Genomic DNA, 26,031 nt, shown 5'->3' with positions numbered 1-26,031 from the left:
CTTACTATTATTGTTTTAAACAAACTGTAAATTCCACCTAATCATTTCTCGTAAAAAATGTAAGTTTCGCTTCGAATGACAAGTCCACAGAATGAACTTTTCAACAAATTTCATGATACTAGAATATGGTATAGATTTACATGTTGCTTGTTTGCAAGTGCCACAATACATAAATGTGAACGTTTCGTAATGAGCAAGTATTGGGCATTTGACTGATTGATTTGGCTGATGTTTACAGGGCCCTAATATGTGTTTTCACTTTGAATTTAAAGACCTCCTGCAACCTGTTGCCATTTGCCTTCCATCCCAGGCCTGTGACCAAACATCCTGATTAGATTATTTTGCTTTGGTTGCATCGGCTCTGCTTGACCGTCATTGCAATGTTTCACGTCAGCGCAACAAGCGGCTTCATTTAACAAGGGCAGGCTGTCTCACAGCATTTTTTTTTTTTTTTTATAAGCAGGCAATGGAAAAACAAGCTTTTTTTGAGCCAACACTAACATGTGAAGGTCTGAAAATCCCACATGCCATTTTGGTGGGGCCTCCAAAAATGGCTTTGGTGTTTGAAGTTCAAACTGCCCCAGATATTGTTGTAGCTAACAAAAGCTTAGTTTAAAGGATTGACCAAGTGCCGGCTTTGTTTTTCCACGTGTCAGCAGTCTCAGGAAAGGCTTCTTTTTCAGATTTGACAACCCTGCGGCCGTCAGCCCGACGCCGACCCGCCAGCTGACCTTCAACTACCTGTTGCCCGTCAACGCCTGGCTCCTGCTCAACCCGTCGGAACTGTGCTGCGACTGGACCATGGGGACCATTCCCTTGGTGGAGTCGGCTCTGGACTGGCGCAACGCGGCCACGCTGATCTTCTACGTATTTCTCGGCCTGCTGGCGTACCGCAGCATCACCTGCTCGAAAAGCTCTGCTAAGACGGTAGTCATGGTGAGATGCTCCTTTTTTAGTTTTTTCCATGTAGACAAAGTCTTTGGAAAAATAGCTGGACCTCTTTGATGGTTTTATGGAACAGCCAACCTTTTTTCAGCGATATGAAATATTTGTTCAGTCAAATAGTGCTAACCAGCGCAAAGCGTTTTCCAATGCAGTGGGAAGACACTTAAAACAGACTGTCCCACTCATGTTAGGGCCATGTCGATCGGTTTTGTTCCATGTTCTAAGTAGCTATGTGACACATACGTTAATTGTTCTGTATTAATTACGGTAACGGCGTATTGTCTCTTTGATCAACGCTTCTTCACCGACCCATTAGAAATGCTCTCTCAGCCATCCGCAGTTAAATAATTTCACCCCAGATAGTTATATAAACATGGCCTATTGGGTTAACTTTTTTTTTTTTAATATGTTGGCATGCAAAAAAAGCAGAACGCTGAAATTTAATTTAAGGTGTTGCGCAACAAGCCCTCTCTAGACACTGCGATCTGAACACAAATAAGAGCAAAAGATGAACTTGAATGACTTTTTAATGTTGTTTACTCGGGTCCGCAAAGTGCTATTTTAGGAAATGTGTTGTTGCCATCAAAATGGAGCAGCTCACCTCAACAACCTGCCTCATTGAATGGAGTGTTTTTTCCCCCCGTCTCTTTCCAGGCCTTGTCTCTGATTGTCCTACCCTTCATTCCTGCATCCAACCTTTTTTTCCCGGTGGGCTTTGTCGTGGCCGAGAGGGTCCTGTATGTCCCCAGCATGGGCTTCTGCGTGTTGGTGGCACACGGATTCAAGATGGTTTCGCACAAAGGGTAAGTGGTTCAAAGGTTCAATTTCCGACGGGCTTTCTACGCGGGCAGACTAAGGGCTTTTGAAGCCGTTGCTCGATGGGCACCACGATGGAAGTGGGCGTGTGCGACAGATGAGATTAAAAGCCAAACATGTGATTGATTACAGAACAGAGCTCGCAAGCAAATTTCATCACGAATCACACCACCCTCATCGAGAGATTTCAATCACAAAATCCACCGTGTGGTTTTCGGGGCAATTTTAATATTTAATTATTTTGAAATTATTCCGATTAGTAATGGGTGATCTGTATTTGTTTTCTGCCAAAAATCTCCTCTGGCAAAAATCAAATAATTAAATAAATAAAAATCCAATTGGATCAGGCCCCGGTTTGAGTCGTCCAGGTTCTGAAGTAACAAAGCGGCCCCAGACATTTACATATTTACGCCGGATGAAATATGGCGGACACCTTTCAAAAAGTTGACATTTAGTCATATATTCTCCCCCAAATGTGGAAGAATCATTAAGAAGATGCATGACTATTTAAGAGGGAGACTTTTAGAAGGGGGCAAGTACTTTTTCATGTCCCTTTATATCCATAACTATTTTGAGATAGGTCATACAGAGCATGTGAGCCCTCAGCGCATGTGTAGCGTGACGGACGAAATCAAATGACTTGAAAGAAAGACATTGAGCTGACGATATTTAACTTTATTCCTCCAATTTGAAGTGCATTCCATCATTTCAGTCCTCTGTTGTCTGCAATGAAGGGAGCAAAGCCGTGACAAGGAAAACACTAATGGTCCAAATTGGTTTTGAAAGCAGACATGCTGTATTCCGGAGACTAGTGCACTTTTCTCCTTTGAAAGGTGGAACATTTCCATGAAAGAAGAATGACAATCGTATATGTCTATTCTGGGAAACTAAGTGAGAGACGCCACGGGGAAAACAAATACTATTGTGTGCGTTAGCTTCGAATCTTGGCTCCGACCCTCTTAAGTGGATTGTCCTGCTAATGTTGTAGGTTTTTTGGTTGTTTTTTTTTTTTTTTTTTTTTTGGATGGGTACGTTGGCTTCGTCCCACAATCCAAAAATACGCATACTGTAAATAAATCATACTCGACATGGAAGGAAAGGTTCCTTTCATGAATAATGACTTTTTGTGATTGTTCATGCCAAATCACCACTTTAGCAAGATGATTTTGATTTTTATGAAAGCTGGTGTACTTGTCGGCAATAGTTATGGTGCAGCCTCTAAAATGATGTTGCCCACCGAATTCTGATGTTTGGTGCAAAAAGGGGCCTTTATTTGAACCCTGATAGCCTGAAGGTTAAACATTAAAGTCCAAGGCTAAAATTGACCGTAGGTTCTGAGGTAGAGTTCACAAAAAGTGACTCCACTCCTTTTTGCCAGAATTAAAAGTTTGGCAGGCTGTAGCTCCCTGTCTGCAATTGACTTCAATTTTAAAAAAGTACACTTAACTTTCATTCAAATTAAAATCAAAATCGGCTCGGCAAGGGATGACCCTTTTCTTTTATTTAAAAGGTACTTGAAGAAGATTTCCTGGCTGATGATTGCTGTGCTGCTCACCACGCACGCCGTCAAGACCTTCAACAGGAATTGGGACTGGGAGTCAGAATATACTTTGTTCACGTCGGCTCTGAAGGTGAGACGAGAGGCTGACAACGCCGCTGAGCTTCTTGGATTGAGCTGAAGGTTTTGCTTTTTTTTAAAAATATGTTCTTATTAATTAATTTATTTTTGGGGGGCAGGTGAACAAGAACAACGCCAAGCTGTGGAACAACGTCGGCCACGCGCTGGAGAACCAGAATGATTACGCCAGGGCCCTGCGCTATTTTCTGCAGGCCACCTCAGTGCAGCCTGGTAAGTTTCTTTGAATTGTCTATCTTTAGAAAAATATGGCAGCACTCATCGAACCTCTTATTAGTTGCTTTACATAAGTAATGCTCAACAAGAACACATTTTTTGTAATGCACTAAAAGTTCTATAAGTTTGTCTTATCGCCCCTGTCTCAGATGACATTGGTGCCCACATGAACGTGGGGAGAACCTACAAGAACTTGAACAAATCCAAAGAAGCAGAAGATGCCTATTTGGTGGCCAAGTCCCTCATGCCACAGGTATGTCAGCCCAAATCAATCCAGGCGGACCAAAATTTGACAGCGCTCTTCCGGGCAGATTATTCCTGGGAAAAAGTACGCTACTCGCGTGGCCCCCAACCATCTCAACGTTTACATCAACTTGGCCAATTTGATTCGAAACAACGAGTCCCGGCTGGAGGAAGCCGACCAGCTTTATCGGCAGGCCATCAGCATGAGGCCCGACTTCAAGCAGGCCTACATCAGCAGGCGAGTCGCTCTTTTGCTTATTGTTACAGTTCTTTTGTTTTCTCCACTAATTTCAAATATTGTTCTGTTCTGAAAAACTAAAAAAAAAAGTGGATTTTTTTTTTTTCAAATTGGGAAAAAAAAATAGACTGTTTAATTCTTTTGTACTGGTAAATCATAGCCCTAATCCAAACAGCTTAATGTTTTTCAGAAGTCAAATTCAATGCTCCTATAAAAATGTAATAGGAGCATTACACTATATACTACACACTTTATAACATTACACTTATAGCAAAATGCTGGTTTAGAAAAAATCCAACTGCAGCGTTGATGCTTTTTTGGGGAAGGAAAAATAGAACATAAGCTAAACATGTTCACCTTTTTTAAAATACTCTTTCCCTTAAAAATGCATTATGACTTTTAAGAAAGTTATTTTTTGAAGAATAAAAAAGTTTTATTCTTTGAAGCTGTTTTCCATTGAATTGAGAAATCATAGTTAAAAAAGTGGTATAAATCCTTTTTTTTATTTTCAGAAATTTCTTGGAAACAGTTCAGTTAATTCTAGTCGGGTTTTCTGTTTCCAGCAACAAGACTTTCCAGAAAATGACTTTTCCCGAAAAGTCTTTTTATAAATATTTGACTCGTAACCCCAAAAAGTCTTTTTCCCCCGCAAGACCAACTTTTGCCCGGATAAAAAGAATTTCTCGCGCATTACAGAGGTGAGCTGCTGCTGAAGATGAACAAGCTAACCGAGGCGCGTGACGCATACCTGCGCGCACTGGAGCTGGACCGGGCCAACGCCGACCTGTGGTACAACCTGGCCATCGTGCACATTGAGATGAAGGAGCCGTCGGAGGCGCTGCGCAATTTTGAGCAAGCGCTGCAACTCAGCCCGCGCCACAAGCTGGCGCTCTTCAACTCGGCCCTCCTCATGCAGGAGTCAGGTGAGAGCCCCCTCTTTGACTTCCAACGTCAAAAATGTCGAAGACTGATTTCCATTGGGGTCCTTGGTCTTCTAGATATAATGCAGTGTGGTGGAAATAGTTTTTTTTTTGTTTGTGTTTTTTTTGCCAAGTCATCAGTTTTAGTCCATAGGGGAATAATTATATATTATATCTCGCAATCTAATTTCATTCTTCCAACATTGCATGATGAAATACAATTTATCATTTGATTTCTTGTAACCTTAAATCGAAATCAATAACGCACAGACAAACCAGCAGGCGGCGCCACCTGCCGCCCTGCCAAGGCCACCAGGGCGTCGACGCTAATAATGCGGAACGGGCTTGAATGAACTCTGGGTGCACCTTCAAATCTCTGGCTGGCTTTTCTCGTTTGACTGAAATACACACACACGCGAAACATTTAACATGCTTTAAAGACGTTGAACGGTACTGCTTTGTGTAAACTTTGTTGAAATGGACAGCAGCGGCGGGCTCATGCGGATTTACGCACAAATGCAGCGGATTACTACTTTAGAATTGGAAGCAAACAGCTAAAACAAAGACAATGAGTCACGTACTTGAAAGGCTTATTCGTTTTCTCGCCGCCGCGCTCACCTGCGGCTTGCTCTCGATCCGTCAGTCAAAGCTGTCACTCAATCAGCCGCTTCTGCCCATTCCCATCGAACGCTCGATGCGGTTAAAACGATTTGACTTTTATTCTTGTAAGATGACTTTTTCCCTCCAAAAATACCACTGTTTTCAGAAGGTTATGCATGTTTCCCAAAAAAACCAAAACAAAAACAAACTTAATGGGGTACTCATAACCAAACTTTTTACGCTTGTAAACTGCATGAATTGGCGTCTACTAATGTTTACATGTTCTCGTCAGTATGATGTTTTAGTACTTTAGAAAAACTGAACTGCTTTGGATGGAACGCCCAACCTTGGGCGAGTGAGAATACATGGACACCCCCCCCCCCCCCCCTCCCCCCTTCCTTCCCCGCCCCAGGCCTTCAAGGCAAAAGTGTGGAAGTGCTCACTGAAGGCAGGTTGCTATAGCAACGGTCTGCGTGCAGGTTTGTTTTTGTGGCGCCATCTTCAGATTGAACACTGATAAACGCGATTGTGCCGTTTGTCTCACTGGACAAGCAAAGTCCACTGATGTTACTTGAATCTGTACACACCTGGAATTGTAGCTTTTGCAAACGTCAAATATCGGTTTTCGGGGTAGTGATTTGTTTGCATTTGCTTTGTTAATTTAGCATAGCTGGTTGTAGTACAGAAAAGATTTAAGGCGTAGTTTAGTCTGAAGTATCAGTCACAGCGCTAGTCCGATGGTTCACCAGCCAATGCCCCATTTTTTTTTGTGGTGGGAAAAAATAATTAGCAAAACACATTTTGTTTGTCTTTTTCCTTGGGGTAGAAGATACATTTTCTCTCAAGCGCTAATTTTTGTGACTGTCCTGTGCATTTGCACGCTCAAAATAAATGGAACGCCTTCCAGGAAAAGGACCTTCCCTTTGCATGATTGTCGCGACACGCTCGTAAGTGCAATTGGAACGTGATCAACTGGAGGCTTGCGTGGCGCTCAGTGGCCTATTGTTAGCATTGTTAGCGCTCGCTACCCCGGATGACAGGTCAGATGAGAAATGGAAGTTCAACGTGAGGTTGCATTCGTGCTCGTCTCCTTGCTCGCTGGAAGTGGCTTTCTCACGCTCGTTCCGGCGATTATCTGCTCCTCGTCCCGTTGATTGACTTAACCGCAGGTAGGGGAGGCATTTTTTTTTTTTTTTGGATAAGCGGCTCAAGAAAATTCACGGATGGATATTTGAGACCACGATTACTTAAGAACATGTGTTTACTCAAAACTTGAATTCAACCTCACACTGTGTACTGTTATCCCTTCCCGTTTCTATCCCCTTGCTGTACACGGCGGGCCGGTATTGGTGTTGTGACAGCACTGGTGGCTCTCCCATTTCGGTTTCACTTGGGGGTATCCGAATCCAGCGCACGTAATGCGGAGATGAAAATCAAGCGACAGCTCATAACCCCAAAGTGATTTGTGACTCCCGTAAGTCAAGCTACTACTATAAAACACTAAGGCCGGCGTGTCCCCCACTCTCCAGGCGAGCCCAAGTTCTGGCCCGAGGCCAACCGGCGCTTCCTCGCCTACGTGAAGGAGGAGCCGGACGACGCCAACGGCTACTTCAATTTGGGCATGCTGGCCATGGACGCGGAGGAGAACGCGGCGGCGGAGCGCTGGATGCACAAGGCCATCGCGCTGCAGTCGGGCTTTCGCTCGGCGCTCTTCAACCTGGCGCTGCTCTACTCGCAGTCGCGGCGCGAGCCGGACGCGCTGCCCGTGCTGGACGAGCTGCTGCGCCACCACCCGGAGCACATCAAGGGCCTGATCCTCAAAGGCGACATCCTCATGAACCACAAGAAGGACACGGCGGGCGCCAAGGCCTGCTTCCAGCGCATCCTGCAGATGGACCCGGGCAACGTGCAGGGCAAGCACAACCTGTGCGTGGTTTACTTCGAGGAGCGGGACCTGCCGCGGGCCGAGCGTTGCCTGGAGGAGACGCTGGCGCTCGCGCCCGACGAGGAGTACGTGCGCCGCCATCTGAACATCGTCAGGGGCAAGATGGCGGCCATGAGCGCGGCCGGGCAACCCCTGGTGGAGGAGGCGGCGGCGGCGGCGGCGGAGGAGGACGAGGAGGAGGAGGAGGAGGAAAGGCGAAGTCCTCGCGGCGAGAAGAATGCGAGGAAATCCTCCGCGGAGCCGGACCGATCGCAGCTGGATGCCGGCCAGGCCGACGGACAGACCGCGGCCAAGTCCGCCCAGCGGACGAGTGACATCGAGCAGAAGCGTGCCGCCGCCTTGAGGAGGCTGGAGGAGATTGAGCGCATTCTAAGCGGTGATTGACCACAATCTTTTTTCCTCTTTTTTGGGGGCTTTTTTTTTTATAGCCTTGACTATTTTTACACAGACTTTTTTTTTTTTTTTTTTTTTAATCAGACTTTCCTCCCTTATCCCCCTTTTTTGTTTCCCAGATACGGTAAAACCCAGTGAGGGATAAAAACTGAGCCCTGCTGCCAATAGCAGAAAACTGCAATTAATTAATGCCTCCAAATACTTATTATAATGCTATTTTAATAGTTTCAACCTTAAATATACTACAAAATATTATCACACAACATAATATTCCTAACAAGAGTGAAAAGATTCCTTGAGTAATTCATGTATCTCTTAACCCTTTACTGGGCACAACGGCTGCGTTTGGCCGACAGTATAAACAAACAAAATGGCTGAAAGCGTTCGTAGCAGACATTACTTAAATTCTAACGCACACCTAAATTTTGCTAAAAACTTGTAAATTAAAAAACGTGTGCCCAACATTGGCCGTTTTTGCTTGTTTAGACTTGTGGGCAGAATGTGGCCACTGTTGCCAGTAAAAGGTTAATGCTCAAGGCCTTTTTTTTTCTGCCTTGGTCGTCCATTTATTTAGTCTACACTGACGGGAAGAAGTTAAGCCAACTGCAGCAAAAGTCGCTCATGCTCTGCAAGATAGCAACACCCCGCCAACCTTCCCAAATAACATAAGGATACCGATGCATTACTACATTTTTATTTTGAAGTAAATCCTGATTGCGTGTCGCCGCGTCATGGCTGACTTGACTCATCACCAATGTCAAAAACACTACATTGTCCTGAAATCAAGTAGCAGTTAGCTACACTGTTAGCGGCTGCGAGCGCCGCGAGATTCCGGCGGTGTTCGCTGCTTCCTCATATAGGATGGCGGGAACCGTCAGATCATTTTTTCAAAGGCAGTGCAAACAGCGCTTACTCAAATGTGCTGCAGCAAAACTCGTTCCTGTAATTTTGATGTCATTAACTAAATGGGACGATATTTGTTTTAAATCTCACCATTTTTTTTTTAGATTTAAGTGGAAGAAAAGCATCTAAAAATGAATATTCAATGGAAAGCCATTTTGTCTTATATTCATTTTTGTTTTTTAACCAAGCAAAAATTCCAAGATTCACCAATTTTATTGTCTATGCATAGTAACGCTACACAACAAAATTCTTACTCTGTTCACTTCCCCGAGCAGGCATACATTCCACAAAATAGAGCAAATAATAAAGTAGGCAATAAAGATAACATTTTATTTTCAGGAAGATATCAGAGTATCAAATTATTGGAGTGCTGAGGCCATCATTTCAATCGCACCGTGCAAAATTACCCGATTAATAATTGAAAAATAAAGCAGACGTGCAAGCGCGACACCTTTCAGAACTTCCGCAATCGACCCAGGCTAAACCTAGCTCCTCCTTGATTTATAAAAATCTTAATGAGACGTACTGATTTGCTCAACACAGAGTACTACATTCCCAGGCTTTGGCGCCTTTTTTTTTAACAGCAAAAAAAAAAAAAAAGAATGAAAGTTTGAATTTTCAGCAATAAGAACAGCAGCAGTTGGTGAATTTGTGCAAAGCAAACCGCAACTTTTCACCAAACAACACGCTGGTGGTCCGACTCAAGATGGCCAAACATACCAAATCTCAGGTTTTGAAAATTCTCCAAACGCCTGGAGTGCGTTTGCCAACAAACGGCGGATTTACAAGGCGCGTTCGTCTACCAGGCTTGTGTTTAGTTTTCTAGCGCATCAGCACATTTCTGAGTTTCTATCATCTTGGAGTGAAGCAGTGCACTTGGAGCGTGTTTGCAAACACGCCCACGGTGAGGCCACTCGCTCATGTTCATGGGTAAAATTCTTATCCCCAAAAGACAAAAAAAAAAAAAATCTATCTTAAATAGCAAGAAAACTTGAAATAGTGAGGAAAGCCGACTCTAGATTTATGGTCTCAAATAAAAACACACCATGGAGTGAAGTCCCGTTGACCAAACCGCAAAGTAGCGGGGGAACACTCATCTGCTTCAAATGTGGTAGCAATCGCTCAAAATGTTTTGGACTGCGGTCTCCAAATGGCCGTTCCAAACCATGATTGACATGTGTCAAAATTCCTTGGCCTCGGGCGCCGAATTTTCAAAAACCTCCGGGGTGTCCTACAACAGGGCAAGCCGTAAAACTTCGCCGCCGCGCTCCGCCCGCTTTCAACGGCGCAAACAAGTCTTTGGCTTCGGGTTCGTGTTCTTTCCCCCAAACCCTCCGGGTGGGGGTGGGGGGGCGGGGGGCCCGCAAATGGCCCAGACCGCTCCTGGCCGCGACCCGAAGGCGTCGGCGTGGGTGGTCAAGAAGAAGCACAAGTTGGTCGTTAACCACTGGATGTTGTTTTGTTGCCGCCTGACCCACTTTCCGCACGCACTAAGTGGGAGCACAATTACAGGAAGTGACCACGAGGACGAGGATGATGATGATGATGAAGGCCCCCCCTTGAAATGGAGCAAAAACATCCTCGCCGTAGCCCGCTAATCTGTATTGATCTCCCGCCACGCTTCCTGCTTTCCCGTCGTTGCCATTAGCGCTAACGTTGCAGCTTGTGCTAAGCTAACGCTAACGCGACACCCGTGACCCCTCAACACCCCCCCCCCCCCCCCGCACGCAAACTGTGCAATACATTGTGTTCTGCACTGTTAATTATCAGCCCTACAAGTGTTCAAAGATTGTACTTTGTATTCATTATTTATTATTTTGTATGCTGTGACTATAACCCCCCCACACCCCACCATGTAAATCACTGTCAATGTTAGAACAGAAGGTACAATTTAATCTTGTTATGCCTGCCAAGGGACTCAATTTTATTTGATTATTTGTTGAGATTTATATCCGACGGCGGTGGTGAAATAAAACAAGACGACAACTTCATTCTGGTTTTGTTTTTGCATTTTATTTTCCTGTAAATAAAGGTGAAGGCAAGTCAAAGTTTTATTTCCTATGCTCTGTTTGGCCCCACTGGTGAGAAACCTTTTTTATTAGGCAGCGAAATACACCCCTTTGTATCCATTTTAGAGGGCGGCCATCTTGCATCCTGCTGTCGACTGAAAATGGCATCGCGTTGGCGCAGGGCGAGGGTCACGACCAATCACGGCTCAACTTGCAAGTATGGCGGGATAAAAACAGTGAGTCGTTTTCATGAGCTTGAAAAATTGATGTTTTCAGTTGACTTCAAGTGGCAAAATGATGATTTGTAACATTGGAGATTGATGCGAAAAGTCTTCACACCTCTCTGAAAATATCAGTTCCAAAAACGCAATCGCGTCTGCTATTCTCCGTGATTTATAACGAACCGTCTCCCGACAGTAGATTGATACAAAAAGTCTGCACGCCCCTTTGAAAATATCAGTTCAAAAAGCACAAAAAAAAAATGGACTACTATTCTCCGTGATTTATATTTCACCGTCTTCAACGGTAGATTGTTAAAAAATTATACACACCTTTCTGAAAATGTCAGTTCCAAAAACGCAATCGTTACCGCTGTGATTTAGAACTCGCTGTCTCAACAGTAGATGAATACAAAAGGTCTACACGCTCCTCTGAAAAACATTGCTTCCAAAAATGCAATCATGACTGCTGATTTATAACTCGCCGTCTTCAACGGTAGATTGATACGAACGGTCCACACGCCCCTCTGAAAGTAAAAGCATTTCTAATAGCGCCTTCCTGACCGCTACTGTCCGTGATTTATAACCAACCTTCTTCGACAGAAGATCGATACAAGACGTCTACACACCTCTCCGTAAATACCACTTCAAAAACACTTAAGAACGCAATCTTCACTGCTACTGTCCATGATTGATAATAACTGACCGTTTCCGACAGTGATACAAAAAGTCGAGACTCCCTCCGAAAATTTCAGTTCAAAATGCACTTTAAAAAAAACGCAATCATTATCCGTCATTTATAACTAACCGTCCATACACCCCTTTTGAAAATACCATTTTAAAAACATTTTTCCAAACGCAATCATGCCTGCTATTCCCCGTGAATTAAAACTCAGTCTTCAAATCTTTTTTTCTTTAAACCGTAACCCTGATTCTAGAAAAAAATCCTAACTTAAATCCCCTGAGCAGACTTGGAATTTCTTGTAAAATTACCCTCACTTAAAAATTCCCACGCTAGCTTAAAACCCGAATCCGCACCGGCGTTTGAAACCCTAACCGGAGACCCTGATGTACAGCATCCATTTGTCTTTAGTGGACGTTTCTGGACAGTCTTGTTAGGTTTGGCCTTTCAATCACGCTTCTACGATGGCCTCCCGTTTCTGTTTGTGTGCCTCATAAACGAAGAGTGATTTGACGCCTCGCCTCCGGCGGGATGGTGACGAGCGCAGACCCACTCGGGCCCCTCTCATTTTTCTCCCATTTTCATCCAGTTGATTTGCGTCTCTTTCAACTGTCAATCACACGTCCATTATACCCGCAAATTCTCCATAATGACAAGTGGTCCATTCCTGGGATTATTAACTGTACAAGCTATAATTCTTAACACTTTATGTGTATGTGTCAAACTCGACATCAATGTCACTTTCAAAAATGGTATTCTCGTTTACAGGCGTCTGGAAAAACTTGGCCGAAAAATGTTGACACATGTGGACATTTTCAAGATTTATTATAGTGTTTTACAAGTGCAAAAAGTGTTCATTTTAAGACGTAAAAACGGTTTTTAAGTATTGTCAGAAGAAAACCTTTTTTCAATCGTATTTTTCTTGTGCTCCGTTTGGTCCGAACGTTGTATTCTGATGAATATTTTAATTGCGGAATACGAATTTACAAGAAATTAAGAAACTAGCCGTGACCGGCAACCGCGACGTCACTTTCAGTACTTGGAAAGTGGCAATACTGCATAATTGATACTACGCAAACAATATCAATCACAACGATGTGTTAAATTTAGCCGGCGCGCACACATCATATTAGAAAGAAAAGTTTTGGGTTGACTATTCTTTTGTAAATAATTAACAAGAAACAATAGAAGCTTTGTTTTGAATCACAGTTCAAATAACTCAAACTGGCTTTTAACCGAGCTTGCATCACAGCGCTAAACACGAGTCAAGTATGAAAGAAATATTTTGGATGTTTGCAAGTTTTGTTTATGATCCTTTTGCCCGGCAACCCGGGGGAGGCCTGATGAAACGTACGTTGATGAGAACAGCTGGTCAACACGCGGCAAACCGCGTGTCAACAGACGGCCTTTTTTGAGCTTTGAGCAAATGTGAAGACGGCGCCTTGCGAGCGCGGTCAAAGCTCAGGCGCTAAACGTCACACTCATGCGCAAAAAGAAGAAAAAAAAAAGAAATCTCAACCGTAGCTGCTCTTGGCAAATGCTACGTTTGCTGACAGGTTGACCCCTATGTTTGTTATGTTTGTTACTCCATTTTGTTAGCTTTTTGTTGTGGCCTGTGTTACTCTTGTTGCTGTAGTTTGAACACTTTTGTTACCTGTGTAGTTAGACAGGACTTAGGGCCAATTCTTTAAGCGCTAGGTCCTTGAGTTGAGTCTCCAAAATGGTCTTGAAAGACCAACACGGTCCCCCAAAGTGCATGTCCTCAAGATCAACCAGATCCCTAAATCTCGTTCTTTTAAAACAATCAGATCCAGAAACACAGGTACAGTATTTTCTGCACTATAAGGCTCACCTAAAAGCCTTTTTTTTTTAAAAAAAGCCGATGGTACGCCTTATAATCAGGTGCGCCTTATATATGGATGAATATTGAGATTGGGATTGGTAGATGGGAAATGAAGTTATAAAGTTACCTTGACCTGTTTCTTTTGTGTGTTTACACTTGAACAAGTTTGCTCATATTGACTGAGTTATTAAGCTATTGAGAGTTTAGAGTTATTATTTGAGTTATTGTGATTACTTTGAGTATTACTATATTGTGATTGAAAAAGTTTTAGAATGTCATTAATTGAGGGTGCGCCTTATAATCGGTGCGCCTTATATATCGAAAAAGTTTTAAAATATTTCATTAATTGAGGGTGCGCCTTATAATCCGGTGCGCCTTATGTATTGAAAAAGTTGTAAAATATTTCATTAATTGAGGGTGCGCCTTATAGTGCGGAAAATACGGTACTTGGCGGTCCTTTTGGATTTGGTAGGTCTTTGTTGTGGTCAGTTTTACTCTCATTGCCTAGCTTGTCGCTGTATTTTTAACAGTTGTTTTGATAAACGTGTACAAGCAGTTAGACATGTCTTCAAACTAATTCCTTAACCGCTAGGACCTTGAGACGAGTACCCTTGTGAATTCATTTTAAAAATACTCCTCTCGTGTTTTTGGTACCAATGTGGTACCTGCTTTTGAGGGTGGAATAACTGAAATTTTTAATCCTTTTTTTTTTTTTCTTGAATCCACTCAATGTTCAGTGGCATGAGCTTTATGCATACATATGTAGTTTTTATGTAATACAAAGCAAAATACTTGACAAAATAAGTCAAGCTCACCACTTTTCTCCCCACTCATACAGAGTAAGTACAAGTGCATTCGCACCGGTTTGAAGCAAGTTGGTGTTGACGCGAAAATACCGAAATACGATTTGACGCCATTTTTTTTTCCTATCCATATGTATTTTTCTTTCCAAGCTCCGGAGGTCCACTTTTAGACTCTGCACGTCTATAAAGCGAGGTCATAACGACCCCAAAAGCCATACCCTCCCGATTAACCAAGATGCCAGGTCCTTTGGGACCAATAAATCCTCTCAAAGCCAGGTCTTAAAGACCAACCAGGTCCCAAAATGCCAGGTCCTTCGGACCAATAAAACACAGAAAAGCCAGATCCTGATCCCCAAAATTCACATCCTGTCGGCGCTTAAGAGAACACTCTTTACTGTGGTGCAAGATGTTGTTTTCTTTCCAGTGAGTTTCACACGGGCGAAAGTATTTTTCTTTGGGGCAAAAATGTCAGCAAAGCTCTTGAAGTCATTCACCTTCTCTGTCGTCACACATCTGCAACATTCCTGGCACCAAAGTTCACAGACTTTTAATGTCTATTCATTTACATTTAACACCGATCCTCGTATTTTGCTTCTTAGTTGTCTTCTTTCATGTTAGTTAGAAAACGTCGTTTTTTTTTTTAATGTTATCAATGTGGTTATGTAGTTCCCGTGGTTGCATTGCTAGCTGAGCACGTGTTCTTCAGAAAGTGATCAGAATCCGTGTCGTAAATTGACGAAATGATAAAGGGAAAAAAACCAAATCAATACCTGATCCAAAACGGTTGACGCGATATCCCGGGCGAACGTTTGCACGAGTATAAAGCGAGTTGACATTCCTGCCTGCTGCTCGTCAGTACCAATCCGGGTCATTTCCTTTGAGTTTCAGCGTGAAAAGCCTGGACATGTTTTAGGGAAACTTGATTCTTGGCTAAATTGTTTTCAATAACATTCTTGGGTCGCAGTTGCGTGAATGGAAAATAAGAGAAACACACAATGTGCCTGCCAAAAAACAAAAGTTGGGGGCTGCAAGCCGGTTAAAGGAAGTAACATCCCAAACATTTGTTCTTCTCTTAAAGCCGTGTCAAACCGGTTACCGCCACCGGTTATCCAAAAATAATGTTTATTAAGATTTTTTATCGCAATTTCAGACCGGGATGTTTTTGTTTAAAAAAATAAACCCAAAACAATCTATTTTGTCAGGTTGCGTTATGGTCGAGATTCGGAAGTGCTTCCGGCTACATTTTTGATCAATTCTATGCCTGTATTTAATAGTCCAACTGCATTTGTCTTGAACGCATAGGTGTGGAACTCCAGTCCTGGAGGGCCGGCATCCTGCATGTTTTCTGGTTTTCTTTCCCCAACACACCTGATTCAAATAATTAGCTTATTAGCAAGCTCTGCGGGAGCTTCGAAATGATCCCGATCATTTGAATCAGGTGTTTTTGAGGGATAAGGTTTGAAAACATGTAGGATACCGGCCCTCGAGGACTGGAGTTCCACACCTGTGCTTTAACGGATACTCGCAGACGATTTAGGGACAAACATCTGGTTTACGGGGAAGCGGTTGTGGCGGTGAAGCTCAGACTTCTTCTTGCTTCCAGGAGGAGTCTCCTGAGTTGTACCCCGGTGGATTATTACCAAACTTGACGCCGCTCGGGAAATTTGAATGGCGCCCATTATCAAGCTGGTTTGATGGTTTTGGCGCTTGGACGCCAGGAGCGGGACCAATCAGCGCTTGGCTATTGTCCGCCCAAATTAAGAGACGACGTGAGTTGATTTCCGAGCTCTTCCGAAGTATAAATGATCATCGGCAAGATTATTGTTATAAAGCGATGGATTAGATGGTTTGTGCTTGTCAATTCCAAGGTCGCCATGTTGAAGGCTCACGCGACGAGGGGCATGGAGGCAACGGGGCCTCGACCGCGGGAGCGGCGCCCTCTGCGCTCGGGACCCGACGGCGCCTCGCGTGAGGGGGCTTCGGGGATCTTCGCCGCCATACTCTCGGGGTCGTCCAGAAAGCAGGCGTTGACCGGGTAGGTGAACATTTTTGTACTCTCCAGAACTGTGGTAAGGTTGTGGATCTGGACCGTTTTGTGAACTGCTCCACAACCAGGATGAAAAGCACACCGTTCTTCTTCAATCCGAGGTTTGACTTGCCGAGACCGTCCTCTCCAGGACCCTGTAAAGATTGCGCGTCCGTTTTTACCAGATGCTTTTTGTACTTTATGAGCAGTAATGTGAGCACTATTGGTTGGAAGTCATTGGCCTCTGGGGATTTTTGGCACTTTTAGATGATTTGGTCAAGGGTAGGAATTTTTCAGCAGTCAACAAAGCCAGGAGCAAACTGTTCCGTTCTTCAGGGTATTACCACAGATTTTGCCGGGACGTTTTTATTATTTTTTTGGGAGATGCGGTTTGAACGTGAAAGGCACTCAGTTGTCTGAATTTTGGGGCCGCGTGATACGAGCTGCGGCGCCTCAGAACAACTGAAAAATACGTTTGCCGACTTCGCGCTCGATTTCCCGTGAGCAAATTGGAACGGTCATGAGGCGAAACAAGCAAACGCGATAGGCTTCGATTGTTGCGAACGCCCGCTGAGAGAGTGAAAGTGTCAAGGCGGTGGTGCGGACGAGAAATGTAGTCGTCTGTAGCGGGGTGGAGTAAATGCGGCGAAACGCGAACGAAAGTTGGAGGTGGTGCGTAGCGGGACAGGAAACATGTTTTTCCCCCGGTTTCCCAAAGTGCCCGGTCCCATTTCGCTCCAGCTCTCACAGCAGGAGCGGCTGTATGGTAGCCATATCGTTGCGTTCAATCTTCATCCCAGAGTGACAGTTTACAAGCCCGGCGTGATCATTTTGTCTGCGGTCGGTCACGGCGCGCGCGTAATGGGAGGGTCGGCGGCGTTTGAAGAAAATGACCCACTTTTTCCGCTGACAACTCTTTCTAAAGCTAAGCCATGTGTTAGCGCTGCCTGCTAGTTTGTAACACTTGATGGTAAATGACATTGAGAGAGAGCGAGAGCGCTAGATTTGTGAATGACTTGTGAACAGCGCTTATGTGTGGTTTGATTCCGACTCTGGAGTTGAACCGCGCCGAGGGACTTTGCTCGAGTCAGGACAACAAAAGTGCTCCCAAGTCCGCAGTGTCAACATCTCGGCTGTTAGAAAGCCTTGACGAAACGCGACGCAAATGAGACATGCCGTCACGATAAATCTGGTACGGGAGGTAATTATGGCAACGTCTGCGGAAGACTGCAAACCTTTGACGAAAAACGGCCGGAGAACTTTGCTGTGGACACGCGGGACAGCTATGACTCCTGGGAAGGTGGTGTAGACGTAACTTTAACCGCCTTGCGTTTTCCCGTCCGTCGTCTCCAGGCACAAGCGGGAAAGACCTCCCTCTGGACTTATGTGGGACATTGGTCACGGTCTCCAATCTGTCAAACAGGAATGTCCTGACACCAGAGTATCTCCACTTGTCTCTTAAGTCCTTATCCAGCTTTGTTTGTCTTTCGATTTGCCCATCTTTGGCTTTGCCGTCCCGATTCCATGATACCTTTTGGAGCGTGTCGGAAACTTTGGCGTTCCTATCGTTTCTACCCGCTCGTATCAGGGCTGTAAAAGAAGGCCCCTGTTTGTGCAGTGAAGCAACCACACAGAGCCATAATACAATCATTACTCCATTCTTCTTGGGGCTTCTCCCTCATCAGGGGCCTCAGATGTATAGACTGGAGGAAAACCACATTGTGGCCAAATACCCACCCCCAGTGCAGAAGTCGTAAATGAGTCGCTATCTGACGGTTCCCTAGCTTTTAAAACATTTTTCCTGGAGGGAGACATTAAGCGCTCAAAGCTTGCTGCTAAAGTAATCATTTTAGTGCTGCAATTATTTCGTACCGTCGTTTGTGGACCTTCCTCGAGAACCAAACCCTCCCCCAAAAACGTATGTTCACAAAATCAGAATGATGTCGCAGAGATTGTTTTTGAGAACATTCATTTTAGGACCATCTCCACTTTTGCCAGCAGCCTAAAGGTTCAAATTGTAATAGAAGCCAATAAAAATACGGAATTAGTAGATGACGCGCCTCGGTGAAAGATGAGAATTTGCCAGAATTTCAAACTGGGTAAATAGGGAAGGACCAACAAAAAAAATACATGCCTTGAAGCATTTTTCTTTTGAACTAATGTACTAAAACTACTCGGCAACGCTTTTCCATGCTTGCACGGAGATTGCGGCGGTACCACAAGAAAGGATTGCGTAAAAAAGTGGACCCTGCGTCCCTGGCTTACGTTATTTTCATGTTGCGATGAGTTTATCGTACCTTCTTTACAGTATTTTCACGATTTTGGAACAAGAAACAACTGTCATGACCCCAGGGGCTTGGCTGTGTTTGTGTTGCGGGTTAGGGTTGTACAATTTTGATGTTTTTACCCGGGGTTCTAGCTATTTAGCATTGGTATGGATCGCCCGTGAATCGGCCTTTCGAGCCCGACCGCGGAACGGATTCATCTCGTAACTCGGGGGCCCACCGCACTAGGACGAATGACCTACAATATTTGATACCCCCCCTCCATGCCGATGACATACTTTAGTAGTGTCTATGGATAAGTGTCCAGACCGATACGAGAAAAGGACAGTTATCCACAGAAATAAACGAGCTAACGCTAGACGTGACAGTGGAGGAAGTCTTCACAGCGCTAGTCTGTCTCATCCTGTCTGAATACAAACAAATCGTATTACAAGCAACATGTCCCACTATGACTAATGTTGCTGTTTTTTCGCATCCTTTGGTCCATGCGGTGCGTGTCAATAAAAGACAAATGTTCACATTGATGCTCTCATCTTCATGCCTGTGTGTGTGTCTCTGTGAACACATGCTTGTGATGACCACATGTTAAGAATTAGCCTCCTGCTAATCCATGCATTTGATACTCCATGTTTGTGCGGCCTTGGGAAAACAAAAAAAACGAAAAAAAAAAAAACGGTGACCATGTGGGAAGGGGCTGTACCGGCTGTTTATCAGACGTGATGATTGGACGCCACTCATGTGCATCTGGTCCGGGATTAGCCAGTGCCAGCGAGAGCAGACACTCGCAACCATGAAACATCATTTGATCTGTCGGATATATTTGTCACTTGCACGCCACTTATGCCGCACTCACTTAATCATGCTTGTGTGAGGCATGCGGAGAAAGTTGCAGGTGTCGCAGAAGATACCTTTCAAAATACTCCTAAGGACGACTACGATTTGAAGTTAGTGCTCAAAGGAAGTCGAGTCCCAAGAACGTTTCCCAGCCCTCTCCGCCGCACCTTCGCGTAGTCCCGGAGGGATTCCAGGATCTTCTGGAGCCTCCTCGCTGTCATCTTCATGTTATTGTCAAAACGGACTCACTTGATGACCTGTTTGAGATATCACCCAGGCCAAGGTTGGGTGTGCAGGCGAGTCATCTCGGTCCGCCGCTTTTTTTCGAGCCGAATCAAAGAATAGTCCGTACAACGTTCGATCGTTTCGTCCGCGTGCTCGTCATCACATGAGCTAGCGAGTGACGGATACAATGACGGATGAAAACCTACTTTCCATCGATAAGTACTTCGGGGGTGTCAAAGTATATAAATTATTGGCAAAGAAAAATGCTACGTCAAGGCTTTCGTCTAGGAAAATTCAGATATTTTTTAACGGCTCTGATGGCGTCCAGCATCTAATCTAATTACAGTAATCTAGGACGCACCTGTGTATAGGATGCAAGATGAATTTCAGAGTGGAATTCTGGTCTTTTTTTTGTTTCCATGTATAAGACACACCGACAGTTTGGCAACGGTATAACAACTATAGCAAGACAGAATACATTTAATCATCCTAAATTCTTCATATTTTCAGGTAAAAACATTGTACATATATATTAAAAACCGCTACCAAAATAGTATACTAGATGCTACGTATATATAATATACATGTATACAATCAAAATATAGAAAGGATTTATTTCCCTTTGGAGTGGCGCTTGTTTTGCCCATAGTCCCTAGTAAGGCTAGCTAGGCTATGCTAGCTTCGTATTTCTTGATTATCTCCAGCTTCGTTTCCATATAAATCATCTTCTCTCGAACCATCACGAGCAATGAACACTTTCAAGTTTGAATTAAGCAGTAAAATGCCCTATAAATACGCTTTTGCAACCACGATAGAACAAAGCTTTACCGTTCTTCCATTTTAAAACAAGTGAGGCCGACCAATAGCAGACCAGCGTCTCCGTCATGTGACGGCAACAGAAAATAAGTGCAATTACCTAAAAACGCCTGCAGATGGAGACAAATGCAGCCAACTCCCTAGGGTCATGACAGTTGTTTTTGTCGGAAAGCGGGGAAAATACCGTAAAGAGGGGATGAAAAAACTCAGTATTCCACATCGCAACATGAAAAAAACGTAAACGCTGTAACCCGGGGTCCACTGTAATCACCGTTGAAGTCAAATCACAATATCCCTCGGAGAAATCTCACTCCAATTTTTTTTCCTCAAGTTTTCAGCCATAGATCCTCCTTGCCCAACCCGGTGACGCTAAGCCCCGGGGTTTTTCCGCCCCCCTCGGTGACATCGCGTGCACTATCTCGGCCCCACCTGCGCACTTCCGGAAGGACCCGGCGATGCGGAATGTCAAAACGGGTCCGTTGACGTTTCAGTCAGGTCGCAGGTGAACCACGGGTCCCGCCGGGGAGGGGGCATATTCGCGATGACCCCGGCGCGGAACCCCGGGCAGCTTTTTCTTTGGCGGGCGGCGCTGGCCGTCACGCGCCTTCTCGCAAACAGAAGCCGACTCCCAGCTGTTTTCAATGACGCAGAGCAGGCGGAGCGGTGTGCACATGGAAGCTATCAGTGTCGTAAAAGTATATTTGACCCTAATGCCGCGTTTGAAGAGCGCTGCTCTCCCTTTCCTTGATTTATCCCCAATTGCCAAAGATGAATGCGGCGATGCAAACGCATGCCAGCAACCGAGCGGATGGCTTCTCCACTTAGCGAAAAGGCAGCTTTCGATTTATGTTTTCGTGCTATTTTTATTAGATTATTTTTGTTTTGTGTTTCTGGGACGGCGCCAAAAATGAGCCCAGCGCTTTCCCATGAAAAGATGTTTAAATTTCGAGACGAGATCGTTTATCAATGAAGTATAACGTATTGATGTCATCATTTAATGGATGTATGCCGCGTGTGATGTGCTGAAAGATTCCACATGTTCTCGTATGACATCATGTCTTCCACAATATGACTGTGTTTAACCCCCGGGTGTCCGGGAATTCTTCATATATATATATATATATATATATATATATATATATATATATATATATATATATATATATTTATGAAATTGAAATAGTAATATTTATGATGTCATAAATATAAAGTATTATGACTTTTGAAGACTTTTAGGTAGTCCAGGCTAAGCCACTCAATGAAGTCATTGAAAGACTTGCAAATGTCAGAAATTGGCCGCTGGCGCCGCATGGTAGTTTTGGGACGTCAACAGGGAAAATTCTGTTGCGCCCCGCTCGCGAGTTGCTGTTGGAAAGATTCACGCAATAATCGTGGGAAATGCACGGGAAAACATCAGGTTTTCATTATGTCCATTATTGATAAGATTTCCATTTTTGAATGGCAGTAAATGAGCCTGACACGGGCACGACTTGACACCTATTGTGCGTAGCTCTCGCCCCTCCGTTTGCAAGCATTTAGAAGTTTTCGACTCTGTTTGTATTCGGTTGCCATGTTTTGATGTATACGTCACGTTGTCGTTTGTGTTTACTTGAATAAGAGCGATATTTGTGCGAGCTCGTTGGAAAGTGGACTTGTCGTCCCCCCTTTTTAAGGTCTCATTAATAATGTTAACACTAGATTATGAGCATCTGGCATTTTTGCTCCTTTTGGCACTTTTGGAGGTTTCTTTGATCGGCAATGACATTTTTTTTCTCAGCGACACACTTCCTACCCAGTCAAGCCAAATATTTTGAACGCATTAAGACTTGAAAGACGGGACTGTGTTCTGAATTTCAAACAAAAGAAAACATTGTCAAGTCGAGTCAACAAAATGTTGTTGCTCATTACATCAAAGTGTTGAGTGGAATTCGCCTTTCATGTTGGCATTATTGATAGCGGGCTCCAACGCCATAATGAAATAAATATGAAAGTGTTTACTTTTAACTTATTTTTGCACTTATAGCGCGGTTAAAAATACAACACGTAAGCTGCCTGAGGCCCATCTGCCGACTTCGATTAAAGGTCATATCAAAGACTGTTTGGATTCGTAGTAAAAACACAGTGAGCGGTGAAATTCGTACTTTGTCTCCAAGCAGGCGTTTGCGTATGAAAAAAATAAAACAGTGCTCTGTCATCCGTGTCTGAATTAGTCACCGTTATAACCATTTCCGCCGGGAAATTGCGTCACTAATGACAATGTATCACTATAACACAATTGATCACAATTTGCGTCATTTTCCAAATGATTTGCTCTTAATTTGAAAAGAAAAGGTACTGTCCCAGACATTTTTCAGGTTTTTTTGTATTAGAGGGATAGTGTGTAAGATTTAGACAGTTTTTCGCTACGGTCAGCAGGAGGCGCCGCAGATGCTATTTTTACCATTGTCCGTAGCTATAACAAACATGGCCGCCTCCAGAGAAGTGCCACCCCCCCCACGTAATATTTCATGATAACAAGACCTATGATTAGATTAAAAAACATACCGGTGGTTATTTAGAACACAACATTTGCAAGTTTTTACAGAACTTTACAATCATTTCATTGATTCCTTTTGAATGAAAAACACTCTAAATCTTACACACTGTTCCTTTAAGGGTCCAAAAAATTCTTTTGAAAATGGAGTTCTTCGTCAACTGGGACTTTGGTATGTCGAGGTAGCGCCGTATTCAAACCAGCGTCACCTAGTCAAAATGTTTGGTTAACCCTCAATAAAGTGCAAGTGTTCTAGTGGGCTTTTCTTGACGTTTTTGTGGCCCCTCTCTCAAATCCGCGTGGAAAACCTGCCCGCTCACGCTCGGATTTGTGACCTTTGTTTTCACAGGCCCCCCTTCCCTTCCCGACCCGTCCGCCGTCAAAGTCCCTGGAAGACGCCGACGCCGGGAAGAACCGGCCGAGGTAAGTCGGAATCGGGAGTGCGTGACCGTCAGTCGGAGGCGCTTGAGATGGCGGCAGCTGGCTTCCGACTCGTTCGGAAGCCCCGTTTGCCATCTCGAGCCCTCGCTGACACTGAATGAAGTTTTGACACCGGTCTGCGTGGAATTACAGTCCTTTTCAATATATATATATATATATATATATATATATATATACGAAATCTATAAAAAATAGATATATAATCTATAAAAAAATAGATATATAATCTATAAAAAAAATAGATATATAATCTACAAATTCCCTGCGTCCACTGATCTACATATACTAATATACAAAATCTATAAAAAAAAATTTTGATATAAAATCTACAAATTGCTAGCGTCCACTGTAATGGACGTTTGCTTTTGGTCTTTTGGCTTGGATATGCATTAGTCCACTACATTTTTTCCACTGTTGTCAAATGACAATCCATTGAATTGTTTCCGGATTAAATGCATCAAAGACGAGCCCGAACTCATATTTTTGTAACATCAAAGACAATTTATGAGCTTCCGGCGTCCATATTTTGGAATTTTGACCCACAATGAGGCTATTGTACAAACACATGAGTTCGTCTCATACAAAACGTACGTTGTTATTTTTTGGGGGGAAATATCAAAGAGACAATTGAGCCAATCGGTTGCCCTGAACCAAAACGAGCAAAACCTCGGCGTCCCCGGACCGATTTTGTCTTTCGCGCTCAGTTCGGCCGACGGGTCGCGTCTGATGAAGACCGGCGGGGACGGATCCTGAGGCCCTGGCACGAGCTCCGGTCCGTGAAGGATTGGCCGCAGCGGCAGCTTTGACTAATCCAAGCGTGGCGTTCCCCTCCAAACGCGGTCATGTGCTAACAAACGCGGCTTTGAAAAACAAGCACCTTGTCCTTTCCTCCACTCTGCCTGGCCGCAAGTCGTCCGGGGTTCCGTCCGTTTTTAGATGCTGTCGGTCTAGGGTCCAGCACGGGCAAGTGGGGTTGTGGTTTTAGTCCTTGTACCATTGTAAAAGCTTTTGGCTTTTTTTTCTTGGGATTTTTGCTCCGTTGGTTTTCTTGTTTTGAGGTTTGCGATTGGCCTCGGTCATTGATTTTTTTTGGGGCGCATCTTCAGGGTTTTTTCTTTTTTTCTAGGAGGTTTTTCGGTTTTGGTTCTTGGTCATTTGTCTATTAAAAGTGTTTGTTTTGGTTCCTGTTCAGGTTTTTCCCGGTTACTCGACCTCAATTTGTTGCAGAGGGTTTGTTTTGTTGCTTGAGGTGTTTGGGAATTTGAAGGTTGTTTTGGTGTCGGTTTTCGGTTTGTTGCAAGTGGTCCATTAAAGCGATTTGTTTGTTTTGGTCTCTAGCTTGAGCTCGGTTTTTTCCAGTAGGCTTGTTGCAGAGGGTTTGTGGATGCGATTCTTGTGCTGGTGGTTTTGGTACTTCTTTGTAAGTGGTTTTAGTCTTGGTATGCGGTTTTTGTTGTTGGTCCTCCAAAGGGGCTTTCCGTCTTTTGTATTTTTTTTGTTGTTGTGGTTTTGGTCCTCTGGTCCACCATTGTCTGCTATTGGTGATTTTGATCACTGGTCCGCTGCAGGTCGTTTTGGTTTCTTATGGTCTTATGGGTTTGGTGTTTGTTCCAGTGCATTTGTTGGAGTCTTTTGTTGAAGGTTTTGTGGATTGGGTCATTGGCTCATTTTGGGTGCTTTTGGTATTTGCTTCTTTGCGGGTCCTTTTTGTCCATTTTGTGATTTTGGTCCTCGGTCCACCGAAGGAGCTTTTGGTCTGGCGCAGATGGTCGTTGTGGTTTTGGCCCATGGTGTCCGCTGTAGGTGGTTTTGTGACTGTGGCGGATTGGGTCACTGATTGTTTTTTATTTTTTTCAGGTGTTTTTGGTCCTCGGTTCTTTGTAGGTGCATTTGATGTTTTCCCAAAGGTTGTGTGGCTTCAGTTTTTGGCCCGTTCTTGGGTGTTTATTTGTTGTAAATTTGTTGACGTGCTAACTCCCAGGCTAAAACAAGCATTCATGTTGTTGTTCACTTAGGCGTCCTTCTTCGTGTTTATCTTGGACTTGCCCAATGTTGAAAGCCGCCAAAGAAAAAAAACCTCCTGTGTATTTATTTACACTACAGCCTTTGAGGCACACGATTCACGCGTTAGCTTATGTTAGCAAATTTTCTCAGTCTATGAAATGGTCAAATGATCAGCTACGTGGAGAGCTTGGTAACATTCAATGTACTTCCTGTTTGTTTGATCAATGCCGAAGCTCTCGGCTATATTTGAATTTTGAGTTTTGCTCCTTGTTTTTTGTTTTTTTTCAAGCCGTTTTCCACTTATAGTCTGTATTTTGTTGCGGAGATTTTTCTGGGCATTTGAGCTGTTGTATTTCATAAAAAGTATGGAAAGAGCTCATGCCACTGAATGTTGAGTGGTTTAAAGAAAAAAATAATTCATTAGAAAATGTTAGTTATCCCGCCCTCAAAAGCAGGT

At 43.9% G+C, this 26,031-nt stretch overlaps 2 protein-coding genes across 13 annotated transcripts in view; both read left to right on the top strand.

Moving 5' to 3' along the window:
- Window positions 1–10,846, top strand: part of tmtc3 (transmembrane O-mannosyltransferase targeting cadherins 3) — a 41,279-nt gene extending 30,433 nt beyond the window's left edge. For all 10 annotated transcript variants that reach the window (XM_088416455.1, XM_088416454.1, XM_088416449.1 and 7 more), the window contains 8 exons: window positions 684–936; window positions 1,600–1,748; window positions 3,272–3,392; window positions 3,499–3,610; window positions 3,763–3,866; window positions 3,925–4,094; window positions 4,791–5,017; window positions 7,144–10,846. In XM_088416455.1, coding sequence (XP_088272581.1) covers window positions 684–936; window positions 1,600–1,748; window positions 3,272–3,392; window positions 3,499–3,610; window positions 3,763–3,866; window positions 3,925–4,094; window positions 4,791–5,017; window positions 7,144–7,943 — 1,936 coding nt within the window. In that variant the 3' untranslated portion in view covers window positions 7,944–10,846. The remainder of the gene's footprint in view (window positions 1–683; window positions 937–1,599; window positions 1,749–3,271; window positions 3,393–3,498; window positions 3,611–3,762; window positions 3,867–3,924; window positions 4,095–4,790; window positions 5,018–7,143) is intronic.
- Window positions 10,847–10,920: 74 nt separating this feature from the next.
- Window positions 10,921–26,031, top strand: part of LOC148422911 (uncharacterized) — an 85,133-nt gene continuing 70,022 nt past the window's right edge. For all 3 annotated transcript variants that reach the window (XR_015865825.1, XM_088416460.1, XM_088416459.1), the window contains exons 1-4: window positions 10,921–11,100; window positions 16,014–16,179; window positions 16,279–16,445; window positions 23,479–23,552. Coding sequence is in view for 2 of the 3 variants with exons in the window: in XM_088416460.1 (XP_088272586.1) it covers window positions 16,105–16,179; window positions 16,279–16,445; window positions 23,479–23,552 (316 nt within the window). In the remaining variant the exon portion in view is untranslated. The remainder of the gene's footprint in view (window positions 11,101–16,013; window positions 16,180–16,278; window positions 16,446–23,478; window positions 23,553–26,031) is intronic.

This window comes from Hippichthys cyanospilos, chromosome 6 (genome assembly GCF_059441005.1).
Source record: "Hippichthys cyanospilos isolate Australia breed blue-spotted pipefish chromosome 6, RoL_Hcya_1.0, whole genome shotgun sequence".
Taxonomy (NCBI): Eukaryota; Metazoa; Chordata; class Actinopteri; order Syngnathiformes; family Syngnathidae; genus Hippichthys; species Hippichthys cyanospilos.
Note: the sequence above shows the minus strand (reverse complement) of the source record. Positions and strands in the feature narration are given on the sequence as shown.